We start from the raw sequence: 27936 nt of genomic DNA, 5'->3' as shown, positions 1-27936 counted from the left end.
GCCCCTCCCTTCTCATCATCTGTTCTGTTTTCTTTTTCTACTGCTGTTCTTTTCACTAAAAAATGCAACATGGAGGGACCCCAGGGTGCCTCGTTGGTTAAGCATCTGCCTTCGGCTCAGGTCATGACCCTGGGGTCCTGGGATCAAGCCCTGCATCAGGTTCTCTGCTCAGTGGGGAGCCTGCTTCTCTCTCTCCTCCCAACTTGTGCTCTCTCTTGCTATCTGTGGGTCTCTTTCAAGTAAATAAATAAAACTCTTTTAAAAAACGCGACATGGAGAGGGAAACAAGGACATCTTGGATGCTACTGGACATTAACTTTGGCAACTTTCAATAGTTTTGGTTTTGCAAATTTCTTTGTTCATACCAGTGTGTTAAAAACAGAAAAATGGCACTTTGGGGCTACAAACACAGAGAACAAAAGTACAAACTAATTAGCAGTATGCTCAGAAACGAAGTCTTGTTTGTCTTCTGTGGAAATGTTTTTCGTCTTAAGCAAATTTGGCTCTGAAAGAATCAGGCAGGTGCTGCTGCCACGGTGCTTTTGGGTTTCCTGGCAGAGCTGGAGGTACAATGGGACCGGAGACAAAGCCCAGAGGAACCACAGCTAACCTCAGTGCTTTGCCCAATTTCCTCCCTGCCAGTTACCAGAGTTCACTATTGTTCAAGTTCCAGGGGTCACACATTGCCTGTCTCAGGGTGGAATTTATTCTGAACAAGTGTTTTGCTTGGCTTGCAATATTGAAAAAAAAAAAAAAAGTCAGTCACTGACATTACAAATTAGGAGATTTCACATAAAATTCCCTTTGTCCAGTTTTTCTTGAAAACTAAAAATCTGCAACTCAAGTTGGCTTGGTGCTGTTTTCAAAGCTGAGGAAAGGCTACCTTTATGCAGCCCTCCAGTTCCCAAGGTCTCCACCCAGCTGGCTCACCCACACAGGCTACTGGCCTGCTTCCTTTGTGCAACTGAGTTTCTGATCCCTGCTCTACCCTCCCAGAGATGGAGACCGAAAGGTGCGGGAGGGCTTAGAGTGCTGACTCCTGCTTACTCTTTCCCCTCCAACAATGGTAATAGCTGATGGTCACAGAGTTCTTTCTGCATGGGATTCGCACAGTTCTGCATAAAGAAATCACATTCAGCGTTACTACCACTCTTATCTAGAGCATGTGGCTCCAGCTGTGAAACAAGCTTATCAGCATTATGAAAGCACCTCAAAGTCTCTACTGTTTCCAAAATGAGGAAGAAGAGAACAAGCTAGAAAGAGAGAAAGAGAGAGAGAGAGAGAGAGAGAGAGAAAGAGAAAGACAGGAAGGGAAGGAGGGATTAGTTCATTTAGGCTCCCAAAAATTAGAGGCGAGGTTTGTATAAGGAGAGTAGATACTAATTAATTTGAAATTTTCCAAACAAATCTTCTGAAGCAGTGAGTTAAATACTGTAAGCCCTGTCCTTTTTTTTTTTTGTTTTTTTTTTTAAATCTGATTAAAAACACTTGGGTGAATTTTCCCATGTCTTTCTCCTACCTGGATTTCTTCTTCTTCCCTCTTTCAAAATCATCCTTCAGGAAACCTCTCTAATTTCATTTTAAGCAAACAAACAAGGCATGTAATATATGGATATAAACTTCTTGAGATTATCACCAGGACCTTCACATCATATGTGAGTACACTGAATTGAATAAAAGTTAAGCTTCAAAAGCAGGAATTTTTACAAATTATAACATAATCATCACTCAATGCTCAGCACTCAATACTTAAATGTTTTTGAAATAAATGTTTTTTTTTTATTGTCAATCTTCCTCAAGAAGCTAGTATAATTTTTTTTCTTTTACACAAGATGTATCAATAAGAGATTGGTTAAAGAAAAAATAAAAAGCAAAGCAAAACAAGTTGAGAGAATCCAGGCCTTTTCAATCTTAGTCATCTCTTTGAAAATGATGATTTGATTTCACCATCTCAATTCATCAGAGCCTGTCTATATGTTATAATGGTCTGTATTTCCTATTGCTGTGTGGAGGAAATGAATCCATATAAACCATACAACGCCATTATGTATAACTGGTGGTAAAACTTTATTATTCAAGTTTAGATGTAACAGACATCTTTGCTGCCTGAAGATTGTTTGCATAAGAAATACACCAAGAACATGTTTGTGAGTAGAAATGAACATGCACTATGAAAACAAAATTAAATAAAACAAAAAAAATTCCATGTGTTGTAAGAACAGAACTATTATAGCCAACATTCTAATATTCAAATCAGGACTACAAATTGAATTTTTTCTTAGCAACATGAAATCATTCCATATGAAAGACATTTTCTGCTGGTGAATATTGCTGTAAGTTAATTTTACATTGGCATTTTGAGATGTTTCCCAACCCCATCCCACCCCCCAATTAACCACGTTGTCAAATAGTCCACCCTAAGGAATTTGGCATTTCTTACTGTGATATTTGCCTTGTTGGTAGCCATTAAGAAACTATCGTTTTATCAGCCTTGTAATAGTTTTGCCTCTTCATAGTCAACACTATAGGCTGTCTAGTATGATATTTACAGCTCATCTTTAACAAAAATGACCCCAACCTTTCTTGGCCCTTGGGAACTGAGAATTTAAATAAAGCCCCTTGGCCATATAATAATACTTGGCACTCCTATGGTGCCCTTCAACCAAGGATCTCAAAGTGCTTTACAAAACAAGTACTACATTACCATTATTATTATTATTATTAATATTATTATTATTAATATATTTTTTTTCCATTTTACAGGTGAGGAACCTGAGGAATGAAAAGAAAAAGTGATTTGCTGCAGGTTAAAATGAAAAACAACCAGGGGTATAACCAGGATCCAGTTTTGGGACTTATGGGTCTTGAAGGACCATCTTCTCTGCTGAAGGCTAAATGTTACTTCCATGTAAAGTTACTCTTGCTTTTCTCTGGTGTAGGATGGAGTGAAGCTTACAGCTCTACCTTTCCTTTTAAGAGAACAACACATGAGCAGACATTATCCAGTTTCCATGTGTGGATCAATGTTGAATTTCACATTCTCTTCATCCCTGACTTCACACACTTCTGCCCTAGTGTCTTCCAGAGGTCCTAATTACTGCAAATATTTGTGGACAATTTCTAAACAATTGCACTACTATCAGAAATGTGTGAATCAGCGGTCTACGAAACAGTAATGGAAAACCAAAAGGAAGTGTTCTCCAGAGAAGCCATCCTTCTGCCCTTGGCCAAGTTTTTCTTTGGGAAAATAACATATCCTTTCAAAGTCCCAATGCATGTCTTTCTATCCTCTTCTCATTTACAGCTGCCTACTGATTGAATTCCACCTAATGGTACCTACCTTTGGTTAGCATATTTAGTTTCATATTCTGGTTGAATTTCAAATCCAGCATTTTCTCCTGTGATCTAGGGACAGCCAGCAACCTCTCACCTACTTCCTTACCAAAGACGCCTTGCATTTTTTTTTTTTTTTTTGGCATGACCCTCAACCCAAGGACTGTGAGCCCATGTAAACTTTAGGGAAAAGGCTGGCATACAGCACAGGAGCTGACCACCAGGCTCTACACTCCATGCTTCCACCACTGGATGACAGATATCCCCACTTGGAATCGCATTAATATTCACTAACTAAACAGGCAGGCAGTTCAGAGGTCTCAAGACAGGTCACCTTGTGATGTTTTGCAGCCACACAGCAGAAGGCTAATAATTATTTTAATAGCAGTATTGATACTCTTCAATTTATTAAGAAAATGTATATCCTCAGGCATTTAAAAATATATATACATTTAATATTTTTGGAGCTGTATTTGCATTGGATCATAATAGATTATGTGCACATGTGCAATCATAAACATAATGTGCTACCACAGGCTTCAACAAAGAGCTGTTAAAGATAATCACTTTTTTTTCTTCTTCTCATTAATATTACCTTAGAAAAGAATCCCCATGCTTGTTTTCTAAAATCTACCTTTACTAAAAGAGAACAGTTTAGAACAAAACATCACTATCTTAAAAGTTGATTTTTTAAAAGAACATCTCAATATGTCATGTAGAAAGAATGGGCACACTCTTTTCCTTTTGAACTACAGAGTTAACATGTTAAGGTTTAGAGCTCCATCCTTTTCTCATTCACTTAGAGTCCTGTAGTGTCTCTTAATCCACATCCTTCCAAGGTGGGCTGGCTCGGTGGGCTGGCTCATTATGATTTTTCTATCCCAAACAACAGTATGAATATATAGGTGAGAGAGGAAGAAAGAAAGAGTAAGAAAAGGCAGAATGAATGCATAAGCTGGTCCTGACCTAAAGTTTGACCCAAAGCTTGATTTGGAATAGAGACAAGTAATTTCAAAAGACTTACAGTTTTTCAATGGTATATAATTTTAGCTGGCATATAGTTTTCATCATAGGGGAAGCCTTTTCCAAGACGGGGAAATTCCTAAATCATTTTGAAGGTTCTTTAAAAAAAATGCTAAGTACCTAAATAGCTCACTTAAAATCACAATTTAAGGCAAAATCATTTGGAAACTGTATAAACCAAATAAAAATAACAACCAACCATTTTTATATTTTGAGAGATGGAACAAAGGCTTTCAGAAGTCAAAAAATAAGGGGTATTTTAGTGTTACAATAACTTTTCTTATTTTTTAAAAGCCCAACCTCTTCTCCATCAAAATACGTATAAATGAAAGCAAAAATGAGAATAAAATAATCAATAATAAAGGAATATGGAATAAGATCTATCGTGTCAATGCTATCAAGAATATTCTACTGAAAGCAGACTGACCATAAATATTCCAAGAATAGTGATATGTATTTTCCAATGCTAATCATTACTACTACATCTGTCTGAGAAAACAAAAATCAGATTAAAAATAAAAAGGAATACATGCCAAAAATGAACAACCTATTTGTATCTGACACACTGGAGAAATTGTTTATGGAATAGTTTTGCCCAAAAAGTCATACCTGTAATATTGCCCAAGTTAACCAAACTTCTGGTATTTTGCTGATATGAGCAGTTCACATATAATGTTGCTTAAGGATTGCCACAGTGCACTTGGTTACTAGTCTTTCTACTAAGAAAATGAAAAAATGTTTTGTTGTTTGGGAAATCTCCTCTCTTTTTAAGATCTTTATAATGGCCACCTCTCAAGTCTGCCTGTACATTTTGAGATGCATTCATCAAAATTCCTAAGAAAGATAAGTTAGCATCACGTAATTTGCATGTCAGAGCTCCTCAAGCCACCTCTTTATTTCAGCTGATGTGAATATTAGAGCTAGACAGGTGAGATCAGAATAGGGCCCTTTAAAAATGAAACTGAAGCTGAAGGCTTAGTCCTGATTTCTTTTTTTCTCTCTTTCTCTCCCTTTTTTTTGTTTTTGTTTTTTGTTTTTGTTTTTTTTTTCTGTTTTTTTTTTTACATGAAAACAAAAATGCAAGAATGGAAATGACAACACATCAGAAAGACATTTTAACTTCATTCACTACGACAGTCACAAACTGCTTGAACTCTACCTGCCATCCAACTTTAAGGAACAAAGACCTGGCACTGGGAAAAAAGAAACAAAACCCAAACACAACAAAACGATACAAAGCAACTGGGAATTCTGTAAAACTGAGTGCAAACACGGCTACAGAACGCAATAAAAACACCAGTGCTGCGGGGGCCGGCAGCGCTTATCAAAATAATTTCTGAAATGTTTCATCCGAAACATAGACAAAGCAATAAAAAGAGGATATATGTTTATCATTTTAAGCATAACAATGTGAGTTAAGAGCTTAAAAATTAAAAAAAAAAAAGTACTTGGAATGAATAGTGCTACCCTTTTTTTTCCTAAGTAGGCATAAAAATATTTTCATTTCCTTCTTGTTTTCCATACCGTTATATCAAGAACTTCCATTTGTTTCATGTTACCGTTTACAACTTTAATGCACACACACACACACAAAAAAGGTATCTACCGCAATAGAAATAGTTGCTTCATTACCTTGTTTGCTACATTTGCAAATGTAAACAGCTAGGCAGAGCCAGAACTGACTCTAATGCATGATGGAATATCTTTGTTGCATACGTACACTGTAGAAAATAATTATTCAATATGTCAGGCACCATTATTTGAAATGTAATACATTAATATTTACTAGAAAAATAAGTTTTTTTCTCCTATTTGTTCTCCCAACTTCTTTAATGAAATAAGTTAATCTGACAGTGCATCCAGTAGCTTGTAATATCTTCTACATCTCCGTGGCAAAAAATAAACTACTGGTTGGGACAATATAATGCAAATTATTAAAGTCAGTCCTTGTACATACATCCTCGTAGCAAGCATTGGGGCTCGACTACCAGCACCTTTAACCAATTACTTAATGTTCAGTTATGTAGCCCTATTTCCCTGAGCAGTTATGCTGAGGAGCTTTCCCTTCATGGATAGTTTTACAAAGCCTTAAGTATTAAAAGTACTATGAAGATATACTTCGAAGAATCCTATTTAATGCTACGTAATGAAACCTGTATAAATCTAATGAAGGGAGTGACTGGTACATATACCAAGTGTCAGTCTGTGGTGACGTAACCTTAGACGCTGCCTGGCCACAAAGTTTGGAAGTTACATTTAACCAAAAGAAAATAAATAATACAGCAGGTTACCTTGTGGAGAAATACCATGTATTCTAAACAAATGAAGCCCATGGTCTGGACTTTTGTATCCATCTAACCTTTTGAATGGAGGGGGGATCCCTTTAGTTATAACGTGCCAAGTGAGATTGATTGGTGACCAAGAGGAGGCTTAAAAAACAAATCCAAACTGCTTCATCACATACGAGAAAAATATTCTGGCTTAAAAAAAAAAGACTATGTAAGCACTGAGGACACTGTTTTAAAAAATGCATATATATATATTTGGACAAAACGAACCTAAATTGCAAACAAAAGGACTACTTTTGAACGGAGTATCTGAACATCTAAAGGACAAAAATATCAGAGAGGGTGTGCATGTGTATGTACAGGCAGGGCTGGCCAAAATCATTGTGCCACCATCTGTCACTTTCCTTGGGCTCTCTCACCAAGCCTAACCACAGCTCGCCTTTCTAGGTCTAAGTCAGAAACATGGTCAATGAGAGGAGACTGATGTAAGAGGTGCTATTTTCGTTTCACTGCCCTGGAGACTGGACTTCTCCTCATCTGCCTAAGAGTTCCAGATACTTCTACATTTAGGCAACAACTTATGGGTTTATGAACAGATGGTCCAATGGCCAGCCCAATACTGCATTAGTATCATAGTATGTAAACCCTTTCAAATTCTAGATAGTTTTGATCTCTTCCTTTACAAACATAATAATTAGAGTCTGGTGATACTTCTTATGGACCATTTCCACAGTACACATTCGCCAAGATGGTTTTTTGACTTACTAGGTTCTAAAACGTGACTATTTACCATCTTCCATTTTTATTTTTCTTCTCACTGACCATTTGTCTCACTTTTTAATCTTGGTAACCTACTCATCAAAAGAAAGAATAAAAGAAGGGAATTTCATGTTGGATAAGGCAGGCTCTATGAAGTATTTTTTAATAGGTCTTCATAAGACATTACAAGCTATTGAATTCCCATCAAGAAAACCTATTTCTATTTAATTGTGCTAAGTGCTAAGGTTTTACTCTTTAGGTTTTCCATTTTTTTCCACTTGTGCATTGTTCCTATGCAGGCCCCTCTGGATATGAGTTGTGAAGTCATATTTGTCCGTGCAAAGATGCTGGCATATGCTGCACTGGAAAGGTCCACTGTCACCATGGCAACTCATATGCAAAGCATACATCACTTCATCCAGAAAGACAATGCCACAGTGCACACATTTTGTTGAAAGTTCATCTTGAGTACTTCTATCAACTTTCTCTGTTTTTACTACATTCAAGGGACCTTCACTTTTTACATTTGCCGGTGCCTTCGGTTTCTCCTTGGAGGCACCGTTTGCAGTTGGCCCAGGTCTGGAATGCTTGATCGCCAAATCTAGAGGAATGTCATTGTCTGATCCAACAGCTGAAAAATGAGGAGGCAGATTGAAGGTGGGATAAGGCACATAGTTTTGGCAAGGATTTGGTAGGCCAGGCACGTGACTCAAGTAGTGCGGATTCCCAGGAACAGAGAGCTTATATTTACTCCAGAACCGCAGCCAATCAGCTTCACTCTGGAAGTCATTATGTACAAAGGGAAGTCCGAAAAGAGGGTACTGGTACTTTTCAATAGGGCTGCCTGGTGGTGAATAATTTGGGTGTTTCGCAGGTCTCATATACTTTTCTATGGGACTGCCTCTCTCAGAACTTCCTTTGCCTTCTGACACGGATGAACTATTTCCTGGGTCTCCAGTACTTTCCTGAGGACTTTTTATCTGAATGTGCAAAGGTTGCATCCTTTTGTGAATATCCAGAGTTTGGCTGACCAGGACTGGCTGCTGAGCAGAATGGCTTTTAGTCAATGAACCCTGGGCTTCGTATTTACTCAGGCTAGGGAGCGGAATTTCTCTCTGGTGACCTTCAGTTAAATGATCTTCTGACCTCCTCTCTAAGGGGCTTCCGTTGACCTGCTCCTCACTGCCCCCTCTCTGCTGTTTGTTGAGCTGCTCAGTCTGAAGTGCCTCTGGGTTAAGGCGCTTTCTTGTCCTTCTCCTAATGATCTGCTCACCGTTGTTTTGTTTAATGATGTTTAAAGGCCTGGGAGTCTGCAGAGAACACACACACACACACAATACATAAAAGGGAGACGTGAAAAAAGACATTAAAATGCATTAACATTTCCTCGCAAATATGAACCACACTTAAGTTCAAAGCAAGGGTAGACTTTATGTTATAGATTTACTAAATCTCCTCCTTCTGCCTTAAGCAGGATCAGAGGCAGGAACCAAAGCACACTATTTTAGCCTAATTAAATCATGTCCAACTTTGCAGGGAGGACTGAAAACTTTAATCTACTTAAAAACAGCTTTTCCAAACTCAATAGATTTTGGAATTGCATCATTTAGTGATAAAACTGTGTAGAAAGTTACTTGAAGAAACATGATTTTTCTGAACTATTTCTCAACTTCTGAGTCATGCACTAGTTAATATAGGAACCGAGGAGATAGGTTTTAATGACAACAGTGGCAAAACTGTACATCGCTATAGACTCATCCGTGTGTTGAAGCTCTACCTCACAGTGTGCCTGGATCTGGAGATCTGGTCTTTAGGAGACAAGTAAGGTTAGATGAGGACACAGAGAGATGGAGGACTTTCCCAAGCCAGGAAAAGAGCTCTCCAACCAGAACCCGGCCACCCTGGTACTCTGACCTCAGACCTCCAGTCTCTAGAACCGTGTGAAAATATATTCTGCTGTCCAAGCCACCCAGTCTATGGTAGTTTGTAATGGTAGCCCGAGCTGACGACTACGTGCATTCTTCTAAATAATGGCAAATGTGAATATAAAGTACTAAATATCAGGGCATAAGTAATCAAAGACAAATGAACAGAATCATGAGGAAATAGATTAGGTAATCAAAGCCCTACCAGTGGCAAACTATTTTTTTTTTAACCTTTTACTTTTCTTTCACCTTGTTTAATAGGATTTTATATAATCACTATGGAAAATTTTACTTGTTAACAGGTGAGGCATTTGTTTTCTGCTGAAAAACTAAATTCTTCTGTAGCTTTGGTCCAAATACCTGATACACCATTCTACTCTGCACTTTGATTAAATGCTGACTGCTGACTTTTACTCAGTTTGGTTTTTTTTCAGATTAGGCACTGTATGATTGGTATTTATGTACATGTTCAATAAGCATTTGTATTATATGACTAAAGTCCATAGATAGGACTATCCTAGAAACTTTACTTGCAGTTAAAACTCTAACTTTGATTTATAAGACCAAAAGAATAAGTTTAATAAATTAATGCAAATTTACAGATTAAAATTTAGGAAAATCTTTAAGTGAGCTAAAACCTGAGTCTTCTAAAAGATTACTGAAATCAGCAAATAATTTCTACAAAGAATGAAATAAGTATTTTTATACATACATACACATATATAATATGTAATTTGTGAATTATTCCTAGAAAAATGCACTTTAATGCAAGAGAGTACCTTTTAGACCTTAAAAAAAAACATAACATAAATTCTTCTTGGGATGTTTCTATTGTCACAGAGGCATTCTGAAGGCAAGAAAGATAACACACTTGTCATTGACAAATCAATTATTGGTTTCAGAATGAAAATGCCACATCCCTTGGATATGCCACATTCATTTATTTTGCTCAGAGTGCTCAGGTTTATAAAAAGCTCATATTTGTATTATGAAAATATGCAGTGTTTGATACCTATCTATCAGGAAACCTAAAATTTGAATTAATACCCTTTTAAAACTTTTGTAACTTTTGTGACAGTCTTTGACATGTGAGCATAACCTTTATGTATTTAAATTTATGATGTAAAGAAACTCAGAACTGAACAACAGCTTGCCTCTGGAGAGATGAATATTAAAATAATTGTAAAAGAAAGAGTTTACTTTATATCATAGTTGTTAAATTATCATAACCTGGAAGAGCAGTAGTTTAATTAATTCTTGGCCTCTGGTTGGCCAGAATTCAATTAAAATCATTAATGTCATACTCATTAAATGAAAGCTTATTGCTGTGCTAAAATGGTGAAGGTGAAGCAAAAGGAAGGTGATGCGGTATGGAGGGGAGAATCTTTCTGCTAGCTACATGCAATAACTAAAGCTTTACAGTTTACCACCAATTAGTATTGTTGGCAGCATGCGTTTTTTAAAGAGTGCTTCCAATGGTCTGTTTATGAGGACGTTTTGTCTAAAACTGTATTCCCTGTAGCTGTAATTTATTCATTGGCTGTACTAAGAGCTATGGGAAAATGCCAAACAAAACGAAAAAGGCAGAGGGAAATGGATTTCTGTTTACTAAGTGGGGTATTCCTATTTTTAAGGCAGTTCTTGTCAGCAGATAAACTTCCTAAACTAAAAAAAAAAACAAAAAAAAAACCAAAAAAAAAACCTCCAAGAAGTCAAGTTAATATGTAGATGGGGGGAATTTGGGATGTTCTGGAAGTACCTCAGTGAGTCACAGAAAGAATTCAGCTGGACAGTTAAAAAGTCAGCTGGAGAAGTCACTTTCGCACCTTACTCTACTGGGTGGGTGCCTTTCGGGCCCTCAGATACCTCACTCGAATACATCCATCTGAAGAACTGAAGAACCTGGCATTCTTAGGTCCTAGTTCAGACCCACTCTTCTGACTATGCCTGACTTCTAGCACCCAAAGCAGCCAAGAGGACATTGCAAATTCCGAAGTCAATGTGAAAATAAGCATTCTTTACCTGCCCTGTATTTTATGTGAAATAGGAGAGTCCTCTTTTTAAAACCCTTCTTATGGGTGTTTGAACTTTTAGGGTTTCTCCTTTCTGCCTAAATTAATTTCACCAAATTCTGATAACCATTAATTTGACTATCTGTTATGGGAAGTTCTCAGAAATCAATCATTTTCTTCTTTTATATCAAAAGAAGCATAATGCATTACTAATGATCTCAAATATATCTCCCCTTAACATCTAAGGCCACTTCACCATAAATCACAGGTGCTCTCAAAGTGACTCTATTAAACCCTGCGGGAGCAGGCACTGCAAGCCAGGGAATGGTACACATCACACCACAGACCAGGCTGCTTTATAAAGCTTTTCCTCAAACAGTCTAACAAGCTCTTACCGAGTGAAGCTTCTGGTAGAGGCCACACGCGTTGCATACATATCCGCCATTTGCATTCTTTCGCCAGAGAGAGGTCTTTGTGGTCAAGCAATTGGCACAGAAAACACCCGAGCCTCTTCGCCTCTGAAACAGGGAAAAAAACACAAGGTCAGAGGTGAGTCACATGATCAGTGGAGTTAGACCAAATCAACCCAGGAGTTTTGTCTTTAGACTAGCAACAATGACAGTATAAAACCACACTGCCCATAATGAGGTCAGGTTCAATTGTGTTTAATAGGCACCACTGATTTTCATTATAATTAACCCTACAGTGATGGATGAGGTGTGTGCAACACCAAAGGCTTTTCACAGAAACAGCTTTAACTTTTTGAACTTTGGGTTTTGTGCCTTTAATGATGGCTCCTAAATGCTGAACCCTAAAATATACCTTTTAAAAGTGTCAAAACAAAAGTCACAAGACAGAACGTGGCAATATGTTTAATATACTTTAGAAAGGGGGGAGCACAGGCTACCTGAGCTTTAGAAATATAGTCAAGCGTGGAATAAATGCAGTATGGAAACCATTTAAAATTAAACCTGATTTGTGTCTTTTGGGATGTCATTAATGTAACACAAGTATTAAGAGGATGTCACACACTCAATTCTACTTTTTGGGTTGCAATTATAAACTTCGAAAGAGAACACCCTCTATTTCCCAAAGCTGAGGGGACCAGTCAAAACTTGTGCCAACTCAAAGTACAGTATTACTGAGAACCCTTATGAGGTGCCTGCTGAAGCCAGACAAGCCAGTCCCATCAATGGCTATTTATTTTATTTGCCTCAGACTTGGAAATCACAAGCATTTCCGAATACAAATTGATTTTAGTGGGCTGAATTCTGTAATCACCAGATTCAAAAATACTCTAAGAATATTTAAAAGTAGATAATTAGTATTGCTTGTTCCATTCTTGCTATCAAGTAATGATTCCATTAAACTCATTGAAACAAAAGTCAGGCTGTGTTTGTAGGCGCAAATACTAACAGGCAGGAAATGAAATGCTCTTGCTGAAAAAAAAAAAAAAAAAAAAAGACAGCCTGAATTGCAACTTCACTCTCTTTTCTCTAGGAAGCAAAGCCTTTAATGATAAAATATGCACGTTAGATAAAGAGTGGAAAAAATGTTGCTGGAACCCAATTTTATTATAAATTTAAAATTACAAATACCGTAAGTCAAAATTTCAGGGATTCATAAAATTTAGGCAATTTATTTAACTTGAGTCCATACTGTAGACGAGTGGTATCCCTGCCAAGAAAATACAATGGTTATAATTGTACTCTGATACATTTCAAATGGAAAGCTTTCTGCAGACATAATTTTGGCTTCAAGACTGGAACACTTTCTTGGCATTGAAAGGGCATTTGATTCATCGGGTGTTTCACAATGTATCACTAAAAAGACCTGGTGAGCAGCCAGTTCCCTATAGGGTAATTTTTCCATCCAGATGCAAGTGCTATCAGAGGCCCTCGTCAGCTAAACTAATTATGATCTTGCAATTGCTGATGCCTGCTCACTCTAACATTCGACATCCTCCATTAATCATCAATACAAGGAAAATGAATGAAACGTAAAGAAATGAGGGCTGGTAAGCTGCACAGCCATAAAAATCTGAAATGAGAGCAATAATTTAACAAGATTGGGGGAATGTTTTTAGTGCGCACAAAGTCAGGCTAACAATTGCCCTTTTCAACCAAGAACACGATTTCATTAGTGTAGCAGGTTGTGCTACTTTAGGTGATGTAATAAAAGCTAGATTTTTCACAAAGATAATCTCTGGCTCCCCTTTTTCTCCCTCTCCACCCAAGTCAGGACCAGGAATGCATCACGGTGAGAGCAACCGCAAAGGCTGGGTGTCAGTCCACAAGTCCCAACTGGGACCTACTGCAAAATTGACTGCTCCCCCCCCCGAAAAAAATCAATGAACTATTAGATGCTATGTTTATCAAACACTCTGGGGCCCCCTTTATCTGAAGTTAGCTGGGGAGCCTACTTAGGTTATAATTGTGCAATTTCCCTGGGGCCGCGCCATCTTTTTCCTAGATCTAAATAACACGTTTGGCAAATAAACACCAACTTGATCCACATAAAGGCAATGTAAATGTCCATTTGGAAACTAACCCACATATATGGCTGAGGCTCAAATTTGAATCTGTAACCATTCACTCCAGCCTGCTTTTCTTTACTTCTGCCCTGGGTGCTTGACACAGCATGCCAAAGTGGGTGTAATCCTGGTTTCTGAGAGCGTTTCAATCCTTGCACAATTTTGTGCTTAATTCTCTTGCAAAGAAAATGCCCTTCATTAGTTAGAGGGAAAGTCCTAAAATTATAGCACTGGTTTCCACAGGCATATCTTGCTTTAAGCAGCACTTATGTTCCACTAAAGAGGTATATTTTAGGAAAACTATATCTTATTTTAAAGACATCAGGGGTACTCTGGATTCATTTACTCAGAGTCAGTAGAGCATGGAGGTTAATAATCAGATTTAGGAGTCAGACTACTTGTATTCAAAACATGTCTCTGCCTTTTGCCAGGTGCAACTTTAGGCAAGTTACTTAACCTCTCAAAGCTTCAATTTCCCCATCTTTAGAGTGTGAGCTGCTGTAGTGTATGGGCAAGTGGATGCAATTAAAACAGTGCCGGGGATGTAGTAAACACTCAGTAAGTTAGTTATTTATCAAAGGGATTCAATTATTTTCTTTTGTAAGAGAAAAATACTTGGTTAGTTTTGTTTTCATCTCCTTAATCTACTTACTGAACGTTCTAGAGATGCTCAAGACATACAGTTGGATATTATCAAATGTATTTCATTTGTGTCAATCTTATCAAATATGAGAATGGAAAGTTGAGTCAGAGTGAAATATCTAGGTGTTCACACCTAGGATTCAATAGGAGTGTACTTCTGTGGGGGTGGAAAGTAGGAGGGAGGTGAGAAATATTTCACATATTAAGTTAACTCCCATCTAAACACATTTATCACTTTGGTTAAGCACTGTACCACCTTAGTTTCGGCGCACTTGGAATTTCTGCAAGCAGCAGAGAAGGTGGCACAGTGGGCAGTATCCTTAGCTGTGAGACCACGGAAGCATAACTGCGCCACATCGCTCTCACCTACAACACAGATGACAGCCCTGACCTGGTCTGTGTGTAATGTAATCTGGCTGGACACAATAAAGCATCTTTTTAAGTTATCAACATCCTTAGCCCAATCAAGTGTAGAGAGTGTAGGGCTACTGCCGAAGGCAGGCAGAACAGAAGTCTCCCTTGCCCCACTTTTTAAAAAACAAGCTTGGCCTTGTTAAAGAGAAAGAAAGGCACTGAAGACTTTAATTCATAGTTTATCATGCATGACAGAGTTTTAAAATATTTTGTCATTCTCCTTTATACTGTGTTTGTTAAGGACAGATATCATGACTCCTAATAGTTATCAAATACTCTAAGAAACAGGTACCTAGGACAGTGCTCTGTCTTGAGACACTAAACATTAATAAGGTTAAAAATAATCTACTGGAAGTAAAAGAAAAGAATCTAACTTGCTATTTTTTTTATCATTAATAGTCACTCCTATTTTTGAAAAAAAAAAGCATTTAAAAAATATTCCTTTTAAATGTCACACATTTGGATTGACAAATTTACTTCCAGTTGGGCAGAGATGACTAATGATGTTGTAGGAAAGAAAATCAAGAGAATTCATTTTCCACTTCTATATTTCACGCTTATTTTTGAGGAACAGTTGAAGCCAGGTACTTGGTAGGTCCTGAGGATACAAAATCAAGTACTAAGAACACGGCTCCATTTTCCCCTGACACACATCATTATGGTCATACGTTCTCCATGGTTCTGTATGTGTCTATGTTTAAATAAGATTACTTCTCCTTTTCTGCAAGCTGTTTTTTTTTTTAAATTATTATTTATTTATTTGAGAGAGAGAGAGACAGACAGAGGAGAGGCAGAGGGAGAAGGAGAGAGAGAAACTGAAGCAGACTCTGTGCTGAGCAGGGAACCAGACATGGGGCTTGATCCTACTACCCTGAGATCATGACCTGAGCTGAAACCAAGAGTCCAGTGCTTAAGCAACTGAGCCACCGAGGTGCCCCCAAGCTGTTTAAGAGTTAATAATATTTTATACCTCCATGACATCATACAGGAGAGAGGAGAACTGAGTCACACAGGTAAGGTCACTTCTGGAAAGTACCTGAGAGGAATGCTTAGCTAGGGGATGACACCACTCGTGTACATGAGGGGTATATTTAGCACCATTCTTACCCTACCCTCAAGCTGAACAAAGGTTATACACTTGTATATCTGAAGCCACAGAGCCACCACATTCTCTGACCTTCTGCTTCCCTGTGGGCTTAACTAAAGGAAAGAGGGAAGGAAGGTGGGTTCCAAACCAAATCTACAAGAAAATGAAAATTTCTAAGGAAAAAATTCCAGAAGCAACAATTCAAAGAACTGATTTTTTTTTTTTTAAGCTTCAAGTTTTATAGCTTGCCTAGAAACTTTTAGGTTACATTTGGGTTGCCTCTACATAATTTCTGTTGGCTGATAATTTCCTGTGTGAAAAAGGAAGGATGGTGATAGAAACAGTTAACTGCAAGAACTTCTGAAGCCAGCCAACAACTAGCAAGTACTTTTCAGTGATAATTACTGAGAATTCTTCGGGATCACTTGTTTCCTTTCCATATTTCAAATGTATTATGACCACAATGCTGATTTTCACAACAACAATTTAGGTGATGAATTTGGACAATCATCCATGTTAGGACTGGAAATAGAAAAAGACATACCTATCTTTAATACAAATACACTTTAAATCCAACATATATTTTTTTTTTTCCTGCTTTGAAGTGCACCAAGAGGTATAATGACTAAAATAACAGACCAAACAAACAAAAAATGTAATTTAGGTTCATGGCTAACCACTGTATGGTATCACTATCATTACATTTTTCTGAAAGCTTCTGGTTCAAATTTTGCTTGTAGGGGGTTTAATTCTTTAGTCGATTACAGATCAGTGGGTTGAGCCTCGGCACATGTACTGGTGAGCTCAGATGTGTCTTAAGAAAACAAAATAAAAAAAAAAGTTTTAAAATTGGTTTAGCTGTTTCTATTGCTTATATTATTTAAAAATCAGCCAAAACCAAACATTTTAAGGTTTTCAAATTTCATTAACAAAGAATTGATTTCATTTGATTAATAAGAAATAAATTTGATTGAATTATTCATTCAAGTGGTTTAACATTTAGAAATAAATACATGGGTTATTTATTTCCAAGATATTAAAGTCTCCATTGGAAAAGGAACTTGTGCAGAAATGATCCTTTATATTAGTGTTTCATGTATGAGAACTACACTGAAACCATGTAATTACATAATAAGCTTTGATAGGTGGAGTATTTACTCTCATTTTTTATGGTTTTATATCTTAGACATTTAAAATCAATCTGAAACTTGATATACATGCTGTTAGTACAGATATACCTCAAATATTTTTTAACTCTTCAAATAATTTCTGTGTTTATTTGATTATATCAATAATCTTTGCAAACTCCATTTTAGGGACACGTACAAATAGCTATGATAGAAATTTCTGGTACAGTTTTGTAGTAATAAAATTTCAATGGTAAATTTAACTCAGTTTGGTTCTGGGAATGGAATAATTACTGAATATCTAGCATGTGCCTGGCACCATGTTACAAAATGGGGTTACAATGATGTATATGACAAACATGGTCTGTAATCTCTCTGGGCTTCCAGTAGAATGTGCCAGAAACATACTAAATGTGGAGTTAATGGGACACAAGTTGAGATGTTCATAAACATTGAGAGTTTAATTCATGCAAATTATGTGGACATTTCTGAAGAAACCAAAATATATCAATAAATCTCATTTATTTACTTATTTATTTAGATTTTATATTTTTAAGTAATCTCCACACCCAATGTGGGGCTTGAACTCACCACCTCAAGATCAAGAGTTGCATGCTCCACCAACTGAGCCAGCTAGGTGCCCCAATAAATCTCATTTAAAGGCTGAAAGTTACCTAATGATTGAAGAGCTTACTCTCTGTGTTCCTTTAACAAAGTGGGTAGTAATAGTCTCATCATTTCAGAAACAAGTTGATGCTTGTTTATTATCCCATAAATAATAATGTCCTATAATAATAGTATAATAATCAATAACACTGCCTGATTGACTACTAAAAAAGTTGAGTTAAATAATGTGTTTAATACAATCATGTAGTGGATTGAGATTCTATAATTATGAATAAATAAATGCTTACTGTTTTAGTCATTATCACTGCTATTACCACCGAGTGACACAGAAGGCCCCCTCTCCCTTCTAATCCCCACCCCCCCAAGCAAGGATTAATCAGCTTTTGAGTACACATATCAGTAGATCCTACAGAATGCATAGAAAGTAGCACCTAAAACCACTTAAAAAATAGATGGTGGCTTGCTACAACCATCTTTAAATTAATAGCCAGAATTTTACCCAAAGCACAAGATATCTGATATTTTAGCAAGAGCAGGGAAAGAATGCTGCCAACACAAAGCAAGTTACCAATATCTTGGCTGACTTTTGTTCCAAATAGAATTGTGAAGAACAGTGCAGTTGAAATGGGCTGCACAGCAAGTCTCTGCCTGATTTAAAACAGCCCTCTTTGCCCTCAGATTTCTTGCCAGAACACTGAAGAGACTCTGCAAGGTTCAGCCAAGCACCCATCTTATGATCTCCTACCTCAGAATTTGGAAACAAAACCTGTTTACCCTGCTTATTAAATTCACTTCCTCGACACATCAGCAATGATAATGGAGACTAGTGTAAACAAAGCTGACATCCCTGGCTAGGAGCAGTGGAACTACCTCTGCTCCAGGACATGAGGCAATGCATACTCTAGTAACCATACACTGTACCCAGGTATGAATGTGCCCAAGACTTACTGCATTGACGCATCACCCTGTGGAAGTTGCCCCAGATATCAGGAAATGCTACTGTGCCAAACATATTAGCTCCATTTTTCCTGAGATGTACTTGGTGACTATGGAAGTGGGATAGCAGAAAAATTAAGATTTTGAGACATATATCCCATACTTCAAATTACTCATATTGTTTCTTCAAATCTGCAGAATTTAGAAATTTGTCACACACATATAGAACCCATTACATAGGTCTGAGGACTCCATCTCCATTCTTTGACTTACTCCATATTTGGTAAATGAGCAAGCCAAATATCCAGGGTCATGCCAAATTACATAAAGAACTAGGACTAGAAAAACCCAAATCTTTGGAGTTCTACCCACACTGTTTCTGTAATAAGGTTCTGCCTTTACAGCAATATGTATTTAGACAGCTAAAACTATGGTTGAAAATTTATGTCTGCACTGTCTTTTTTCATTCCACGTGAAAGTCATTATTGTCAAAAGAACTACTCAAGTCTTTCACTGCTTCTATTTCTGCCACCATGGATCCATTTTCACCTTCAGCTACAACAATCATTGGAGGCTTTCTCCACAGGGACTTTCTTCCATGCCAGTGCCAACACCTGACACTGAAAAGGAAGAAAAAAGGCTTTCTGGAGGCACAGTTAACCAATTTTAGCACCTCTTAAGAAAGCTTCAGCATGGGAATATAGTTGATGCTTTTTTTTAAGATTTTATTTATTTATTTGACAGGGAGAGAGAGAAAGAGAGAGAGAGAGAGAGAGAGAGAGAGAGAGAGAGAACAAGCAGGAAGAGAGGGGGAAGCAAGCTCTCCACTGAGCAGGGAGCCCGATGCAGGGCTCAATCCCAGGACCCTGAGATCATGACCTGAGCCCAAGGTAGATGCTTAATAGACTGAGCCACACAGGCACCCCTATACTTGATTCTGTTTTAATAAATTTATTGCATATTTTACGTAATGATATATTTTGTAAACACATTTATTATGGACATTACTTACATTATAAAAAATAAAAATCTTAAGTGATAACGATAAAGAAGAAACCTGTTGTAGAAAAAGTCCAAAGGGTTCAGCTTCTGTACACTTAAAGAAAAACCCAAAGAGTTAATTTATATATATCTATGTAGGGATGCATTTATAATAGATAATGATAGTGATGATGATGGCTATTTTAGAAGAAACAGAAAATACCAAATGATAATCAGGAATTCTTTTTCAATGGCATGCCTGGCTGGCTCAGTTGGTAGAGCATACGATTCTTAATCTCTGGGATCTAAGTTTGAGGCCATGCTGGGTGTAAAGATTACTTTAAAAAATAAAATAAAATCGGGGGATCCCTGGGTGGCGCAGCGGTTTGGCGCCTGCCTTTGGCCCAGGGCGCGATCCTGGAGACCCGGGATCGAATCCCACATCAGGCTCCCGGTGCATGGAGCCTGCTTCTCCCTCTGCCTGTGTCTCTGCGCCTCTCTCTCTCTCTCTGTGTGACTATCATAAATAAAAAAAAATAAATAAATAAATAAAAAAAATAAAAATAAAATAAAATCTTTTCAAAATTAAAAAAAAATCTTTTCAAATTAGCTAACAGCTAATAATTGGTCCATAAAGTTTCCATCCTCATGGCATTCACATATATATATATCAATGGTTCTTCACTGGTTCCTAACAATTCTTTTGATAAAATCTATAACACTCTCCCCAGAAAAAAGTAAGTAAAATGTTTTACAAATAACTTCGGGCTGTTCGAAAGAATGACCTTCACAAAATGTATCCGAGCATTTGGTATGGACCTGAATGTCCACCGATCTGAAGGTTGAAAACTCCTACTATTAAATATCCTGGTTTGGATCAAAATGAATTATCAGGTACTCTTATTCTCCCACTTTCACTGATGAGGTGAAAAGACTAAGAATGGTTCTTTGATTTAGCTAGTGTCAAAAAGTACATCCTAGTCTCTAAGTCTAGATAAAAACACAGGACAATGTTCTAGAAATCATTTCTGCATCAGTATCTGATAGAATTCTCTTGCTTGACTCCCTTTAATGGCTTCCTTAATAATCACATCATACACCTAATATTTCTCAAGACTTAACTATGTGTAGGATATCATGTTAGAGGCTTTGTTTCATTATCTGACCTCCTTAAAACGATCCTAAGAGACAGGTATTATTATTATTATTGTTGTTGTTACTGTTCTTCTACCCTCCATTTTACAGATGAGAACTGAGGCCTAACAATGTTTTTCAGATGCTGAATAGTAGGGTTAAGATACAAACCCAAGTCTCCCTCACTTGAGAGCCACAGTTCTAAACGATGTTTCATGCACCAGTACTAAAGAGGTGATTGGGGAATTTTTACCAAAAATATTTCACCGTAGCTTGGCTTTGAAGAACGCTTATCTCTTCAAACCACCCTATAACAGCTGATTGAAATTATGCAAGTTTTGAGATACCAAAAAGAAATGACTCATCCTTGATCAGATATGGCAACGATCTGTTTTGAGGTTGATAGATACAGTCATAGCCAGAGGAACACAACATTTGGCTGATGGAGAGGTAGTGGTGGGGAGGGGGAATGGGTGCAGTACATGTGTTTTAATCCTGCCATTTCAATAAAGAAAAAAAAAAAAAAGGATGTAAAGTATGCCTCTGCTTAAAAGCAGAAATTAGTCAATACCATTGACTTAGCTCCTAATGCCAGTCACATGGGAGGGCAGCTGTGAACAAGAATCCCTGTTTTTGCATTAGTCTTGGCTAGAGATGGGGCAGGAAAAATGATGCTGGGGTTTTGACAAGTTCTGTAAACACATATGTTCAGATAACAATTTACTAGATTTACTTTATATACTTGTATGTTCCCTGGCAGAGACCTTTTGCAATGTGTGGTATCATCATTATTCAACATAAAATGCTGCCAATTCTGAAAGATGAGGTTATTTTAATAAATTTCTCGGATTTGGATAATATAAAAATATTTATAATTATTTCCCCTTAAATATTTCCCCTCATTACATATAAAAGTATAGGTTCTTCATCAACCTAGGGAGCTGACTGATACTTTTCTTGTGTGATATAGTTTCCATTTCATCACAGCACACCTAAGACCAAAATATTCTTAACTCTAAACACTTTTTAGAGGCTATCAAGTTGAGAGGATATAGTACAGATCAGATGTTAAAACATAGCATGTAGTCTGCTCAGCAGAAGGATGGTAATTGCTGCTTATTTCCACTGAACAGCATACAAATTATGGAAATACAGTTAAATATACTGAAGTTCAAAACAATTACGAGCCACGTTAAAAATCTGCAAATGTGTGTCAACAAGAGACTGTGATACTAAATACGCGATTTGGACTAAATACTTGAAATACTATCTTGGGAATACTTCTTGTACTATTTGGTCCTCTAGGACTTAAATACAAAAAAAGTGAGAAAAACAAACCTGAACTTCATTCAACTTTTGAATCTATAAATAATTCTTTTAAAATATTCTCATTTTTACTCAGTTTTGTATTTCCTTGGGATACATAAAATCATAGGTACTTAAATATACCTCTCTGACGGTTGAAGTAAGTGCTTACTAGGTTATGTCATTGTTGTAATCGAAGATGTATCTTCAAATGAGAATTCTGTTATTGGTATGGGTAAAACCAAACTGGAGCAGATAATTTCATTTATAGAAGCCCGGTGCAGACAGGGAAATCTAAGCTGATTTTCAAAGTTTTAATAACATTGATTTTAAAAAGACAAGTTGAGATTATGAATTTCCTTAACAATAATGATGTAATTTCGTAATCACTGAAATCTTTCATGGGAAAACTGCTTCTTCAGTAACTCACACAGTCAATTAATTACACAGGAAAGTACTGTAATAGGCTGTCCCCATGTCGCACCCCCCCACACACATTCAAATAGCTCACGTACACGACTTCCTTTTCCATTACCAACTTGTCTGCAGTACCATCTGTAAAAACGAACACATACCTTGTGCTGCCACTTTCTGCTTTTGCACGTCCATTAGTGGGACTGGCTGCAGCTGCTCAAGAAGAAAGCCATGATTGTCTGTGTTTATATATATATATATATATATATATATATCTTTTTTTTCTTCCCTCCAGTACTACCATATCAGAGCAAGGCAATACATCGTCTTGAGTAGCGAACTGCACTTAATAACCCGACTCGGACCCGGTTCTCTGTGTGATCTGGAGTTTGTTAATCACACTGTATCACATACCAAAGCAAGAACTACCTCATCGCATCAAGCACTCTCGAGACGACCCCTCAGTCACTCCTCCCAACAGGAACAGTTAAAATCATTTTATACTGTGACATTCTGTACATCGAGCAGAGTATCAGGAAACCAATACTGAGGCCTGGCAGCACATCCTGAGACACAAAACTCCTGGTGAGTGAGATTTTATTTCCTGAGAGGGGCTTTGAAAATGAAACACAGCAACTAAGTTTTCTAAAACTTTATTTTCCCCTGCCTCATGTTTATGATTTTTCTGGTAGCATTATTTTTTCCCTAGACAAACATCATTAAACTGTTCAGAATCTTTGCAGAAGATAGAAACATATTAAAGCAAGAAATGACCCCAAATCAATTTTTTTTAAGATTTTATTTATTTATTCATGAGAGAGAGAGAGAGAGAGGCAGAGACACAGGCAGAGAGAGAAGCAGGTTCCTCACAGGGAGTCCAACGTGAGACTTGATCCCGGGTCTCCAGGATCACACCCTGGGCCGAAGGCGATGCTAAACTGTTGGGCCACTGGGGCTGCCCCCAAATCAATTTTTTAAGGTTATTTGCCTACAAGAAATATTTCTCCGTATTGTGGAGTAATACGAATTTAAAAAAAAAAAAAGAAAAGAAAAAGAAAACACCACCAACTACCAAGTTCTTAAAAATATTTCAAAAACAGATTCATAGAAAAGCTGAAATTAAAAACATACGACAAAAACCCCAGAGATCCAACAAATGGTTTAGCTGTTTTCCTGTGCTATTCCACATTTACAAACTTACCCCAAATATATCAAAACTACTCTTCCTCATAAGAGGTATTTTGCTGTCAGTGTGTAAGCTTAGCTTTGGAACATCAGAATGCCAATTCTGCCTTATTTTCTCATATACTGAATTGTCTTAAATCATCAAATGGCTCTGCTTTCTCAGCATTTAGGTACAGCAGATAGAGTGCTGGATTCCAATTATTTACAGATGCAAGTCACTCCCAGGGGACTGGGGCTATTAAAGAAAGGGTCTATTTTTCTTTTAATCTTTGCATTATCAGTGTATTGCACATAGTAGGCATTTATTAATGACAGCTTAATTGAACTGACCTCTGTCAGAAGACAGGATTCTGTTAATTTCAATAAACAGACATTGCGCTGAAAATATGTTTGTGTATACATATATGCATGCCATGATCAGCAGATTATACTTTAAGTGAAGCTTTACTCATGAAATATATATGGTAGTCATCATTACAAAAATAGGACTTAGATTAAAAACAGTTTCACTTTTGTGAAATGCAAAATAAAATTAGTAAGTTATGTATCATATTTAGACTATATATTATATGACAGGAGGGAAAAGAAATGGACTTTGCTTGAGCTTCTGAGTAATCTTCTAGGATTACTCACTAGGAGAAACTAGGAGAAACTAGGAGAAATGGCATATGTTGATGTGTGTATTTATATATATATATATGAATGTATATATACATATATATACACACACACAATGAATATACATACATATAGAAATGAATCCAGTGCAACATTTCAGCACTGACATGTAGTGAGGTGTTGCTAGTTGCTTTTATTTTCATTAAAACAATATTATATATTATATTCATTAAAACAATATTATATATTATAAAGGGCTAAAAACCAATGTTTTGTTAAATTAAAGAGAAAAAAAATCCCATGAGTTTCCTGGAGACTGGAGAAGAAATATAATTAACTATATGTACAAAAGACCAAAAGAGAAATGAAGCAACAGGGTACACCTAGGAGAATGTCTTAAATGTCAGCCTAATATTGCTTTTAATAGTGGAAAATAAGACATCAATAGCTCGTGATTTGCTTTTATTACTCTGTTACAGCTCTCTTAATTCACATACACACTCAATTAACATAAATATAATTGTATATGGGAGAACACTGAATGCTACGCTTGACATATATCAAGAATTCAATGAGCGTTAAATTCTTCCTTTCTCTCTTGGTTTCAGAAGATACTGAGTCTCAATAGATATTAGATTTTAGAAACTACTGAATAAGATTTTGGCATGTATATACACATATATCATTCAATTATCTATAGTTACATATTTATGCACATATGTATAAAAGTCATACAAAGAAGCTCTTATTTATTCTATTTTTACAACATGAAAAAATAGGAACAGTGATCCTAAAACTCCCGCATGTGACTGTTTTAAAATTTATCACATCAATTATGCATTTAAAAATATGAACATCTCTCTACTCTTTCCCCCTCTCTCTTCTGTTTTTTGTTTGTTTGTTTTTTGATTGTGGCCCTAAAGAGACCTTTTAGGATTTCATTACATAAATAAAACCAGTTTGGTAGTGACTTATTTGCTTTCATAAGATTCATGAGTCTGTCGAAGATACATGTCTCATCCTAAAACACAAGTAGAAATTTGGGGAAGGAATCAGGATCCTTTGGAATTTTCTACAACATAAAGGAATGCTAGGTAGGCCAAGTTCCTTTATGAATATTACTCAGTCTAGCTAGTTTTCTTCTTTTCATATACGGCAATCACACAAAATATAGCAATGGATATTTAATCCACAGACTATATAAAGTTGACCCACTTAGATTTATACAGATAAAGATTTAGAAACCTCTCAATTAATTTGGGTGCTGGCTATAAGCTTATATCCAATAAGCAACTACTTGGAATGTGACATCTTCTATTTTATGTATATATATATATATATATATATATATATATATATATATACACATGCACATAAACAAAACATACACTTACAATATGTATAAGCACCTATGCATGCATGTTTCCTTTTAAAAAAGTGACTTCTAGGTCCTCCTTAATAATTTAAAAAGCTCAGAAGGGATAATCTCGTATTTTAAAGGGTTTACTTTAAAAAAAAAACAAAAAAGTTACACTTCTTTCCCCAATAAAGGGTTATATCTGACTAGAAAGTAAATTTCTCTGATGGAAAAGTAGATATAAAAAGTATAATGACAGAATCAATGAAACTTAAGAAATAAGCAGGTAGCATTTTATGAAGAATGAATAATTTATGTATGATTAAACATTTGCAGATATTACATGTGCCAAAAATTGTGTACTTTCTGAAGGACAGGTTAAATAGTTAGATTTGACTTAAGTCATACCTCTTTTTCTGTCTATTTTCCAATATTTTATTTCACTCATTATATATATATATATATATATATATATATATATATATATATACACACACACACACACACACACACACACACTTAGTGTGCCCGTGTGTATATGTCTTTGGCAAAATAAAAATGGAAATAGTCATCTTTGAAACTCATCCCAAATGAAGGCAATAATTCAAAAATAAACATTACAGACTGATTGATACCAGACTAAAATTCAAAGCAATTCACATGTACCAAAAAAAAAAAAAAAAAGTAAAGAGTAATAGAGAGCCTTAAACATAAAAGTCCTAACTTTTAAAGAAGAAGAAAATCACCATTAGCAGAGGTTTAGCTAATTAGCCGATCTAATGCAGGGCTTTTATGTTTGTAGGTTTACAAATTTCAGAAAATGACCAAATTATTCCACTTATACCATTAACTTGACCCCTTCCAGAATTTGACCCTCCTAATAGATTTGTTTTATAAGATATGACATCTTGAACAGCTGTGCTATTCTTTCTTGAACTTGACTTTTTTTTTAAGCATGAAAATAGGCTGATTTACTAAAACATGAGTATTCTTTGGTAACTGTGGGGGGAGGGAAGGATCAGAAATGGAAAAATAATATGAGTTCCTATCTGAGCGAGTCATTTTGAAACTCAGAGAACACTGAAGTATTACAAACATTTGTGGTCAGTTAGAGAAACGATGTAGAGAGAATTTGAAAATAATCACTATGAATTGAGTTCATTAACATAGGGGGCATGATTATTAAAATGGAGAAGAAATTCATTTGAATGTTCTCATCTTCAACCCCTACCATTGAGTGGATGCCATTATGTGCTCGTTGCAAATTGCAGTATGTTTCAAGTCTGGTTAGTGAGGCTCTTTCCAGAATTTTACTTTTAAAAACTCAATATAAATCGAGATTAAGTTAGACAATTTCAGGGAAAAAGTTTTCAAAATTTCTTACAGGGCAAATAACTTGCAGGCACACTGGGAATTTTAATCTATGCTAAAAATACCTCCAGATAGATAATATTTAATACAGTAACTAAATAAATAGTTTGATATAACTGGAATACTGGTCTTACTCAGAAGCCTCTTGATAAAAAGCCATACTGGATCTATAGATGAAGGAGGAAGGGAGAACAACATAATATCTAATCATCAGAGCTTCTACCCTTACTCAATTCCTTATCGAGTTTAATCTTGCATAGCTTCTTAGGCTTAAGTGATGTTTTCCTACCCTGGCTCCACATGGCAGCTGGACTTAAAATTCTGTAAGTACTTCAGACAGATAATAAATTATAGCACAGAACTAAAAGCCTATATGAAGCTATTCTTAATTTCAATTATATTTTTAATTTATTAGTTATCTGTTTTTCTGATCACTGCTGCTGATAGGTTGACCACTATCTAACACAACTCAAGCACAGTGTTATTTTTACAAGAAGTGAGGGCATTTGGGGGAAAAGAAAATCAGACAACCGTGTTTCCAGTGTCTCGGGGATAATTGTTACCTTTCTCTTTTTCAACTTTAAAAGAAAGTAGTGTCTATTTTGCTCAGGGCAGCTGTTTAAAGCTCCTGCTGTCAGAATCATTTCAACTTGAGTAGATTTAGGATTATTTAAAAATGATTATTGTATCACACTAAGTCTTCTATTGCTGATAATACTTGAGCATCATCATAATGTCCATACACAGCACAGTAATTAACCCAGGAGATATATATTCACACTCGCCTTTGTGTGTGTGTGTGTATACATATTTCACATGAGTGATTCTAGATGGTTTTTATTTAAACAGTTTTAGACAAACCTGT

General features: G+C 36.3%; 1 protein-coding gene across 15 annotated transcripts in view; it reads right to left on the bottom strand.

Annotated features, from left to right (window-relative positions):
• Positions 1 to 2043: 2043 nt before the first annotated feature.
• Positions 2044 to 27936, bottom strand: part of TRPS1 (transcriptional repressor GATA binding 1) — a 257873-nt gene continuing 231980 nt past the window's right edge. For all 15 annotated transcript variants that reach the window (XM_041769392.1, XM_041769398.1, XM_041769400.1 and 12 more), the window contains 2 exons: positions 11736 to 11858; positions 2044 to 8713 (listed from right to left, as the gene is read on the bottom strand). In XM_041769392.1, the coding sequence (XP_041625326.1) occupies positions 7652 to 8713; positions 11736 to 11858 (1185 nt within the window). In that variant the 3' untranslated portion in view covers positions 2044 to 7651. The remainder of the gene's footprint in view (positions 8714 to 11735; positions 11859 to 27936) is intronic.

This window comes from Vulpes lagopus, chromosome 9, assembly GCF_018345385.1.
Source record: "Vulpes lagopus strain Blue_001 chromosome 9, ASM1834538v1, whole genome shotgun sequence".
NCBI lineage: Eukaryota > Metazoa > Chordata > Mammalia > Carnivora > Canidae > Vulpes > Vulpes lagopus.
This window is presented reverse-complemented; position numbering and strand designations above follow the sequence as displayed.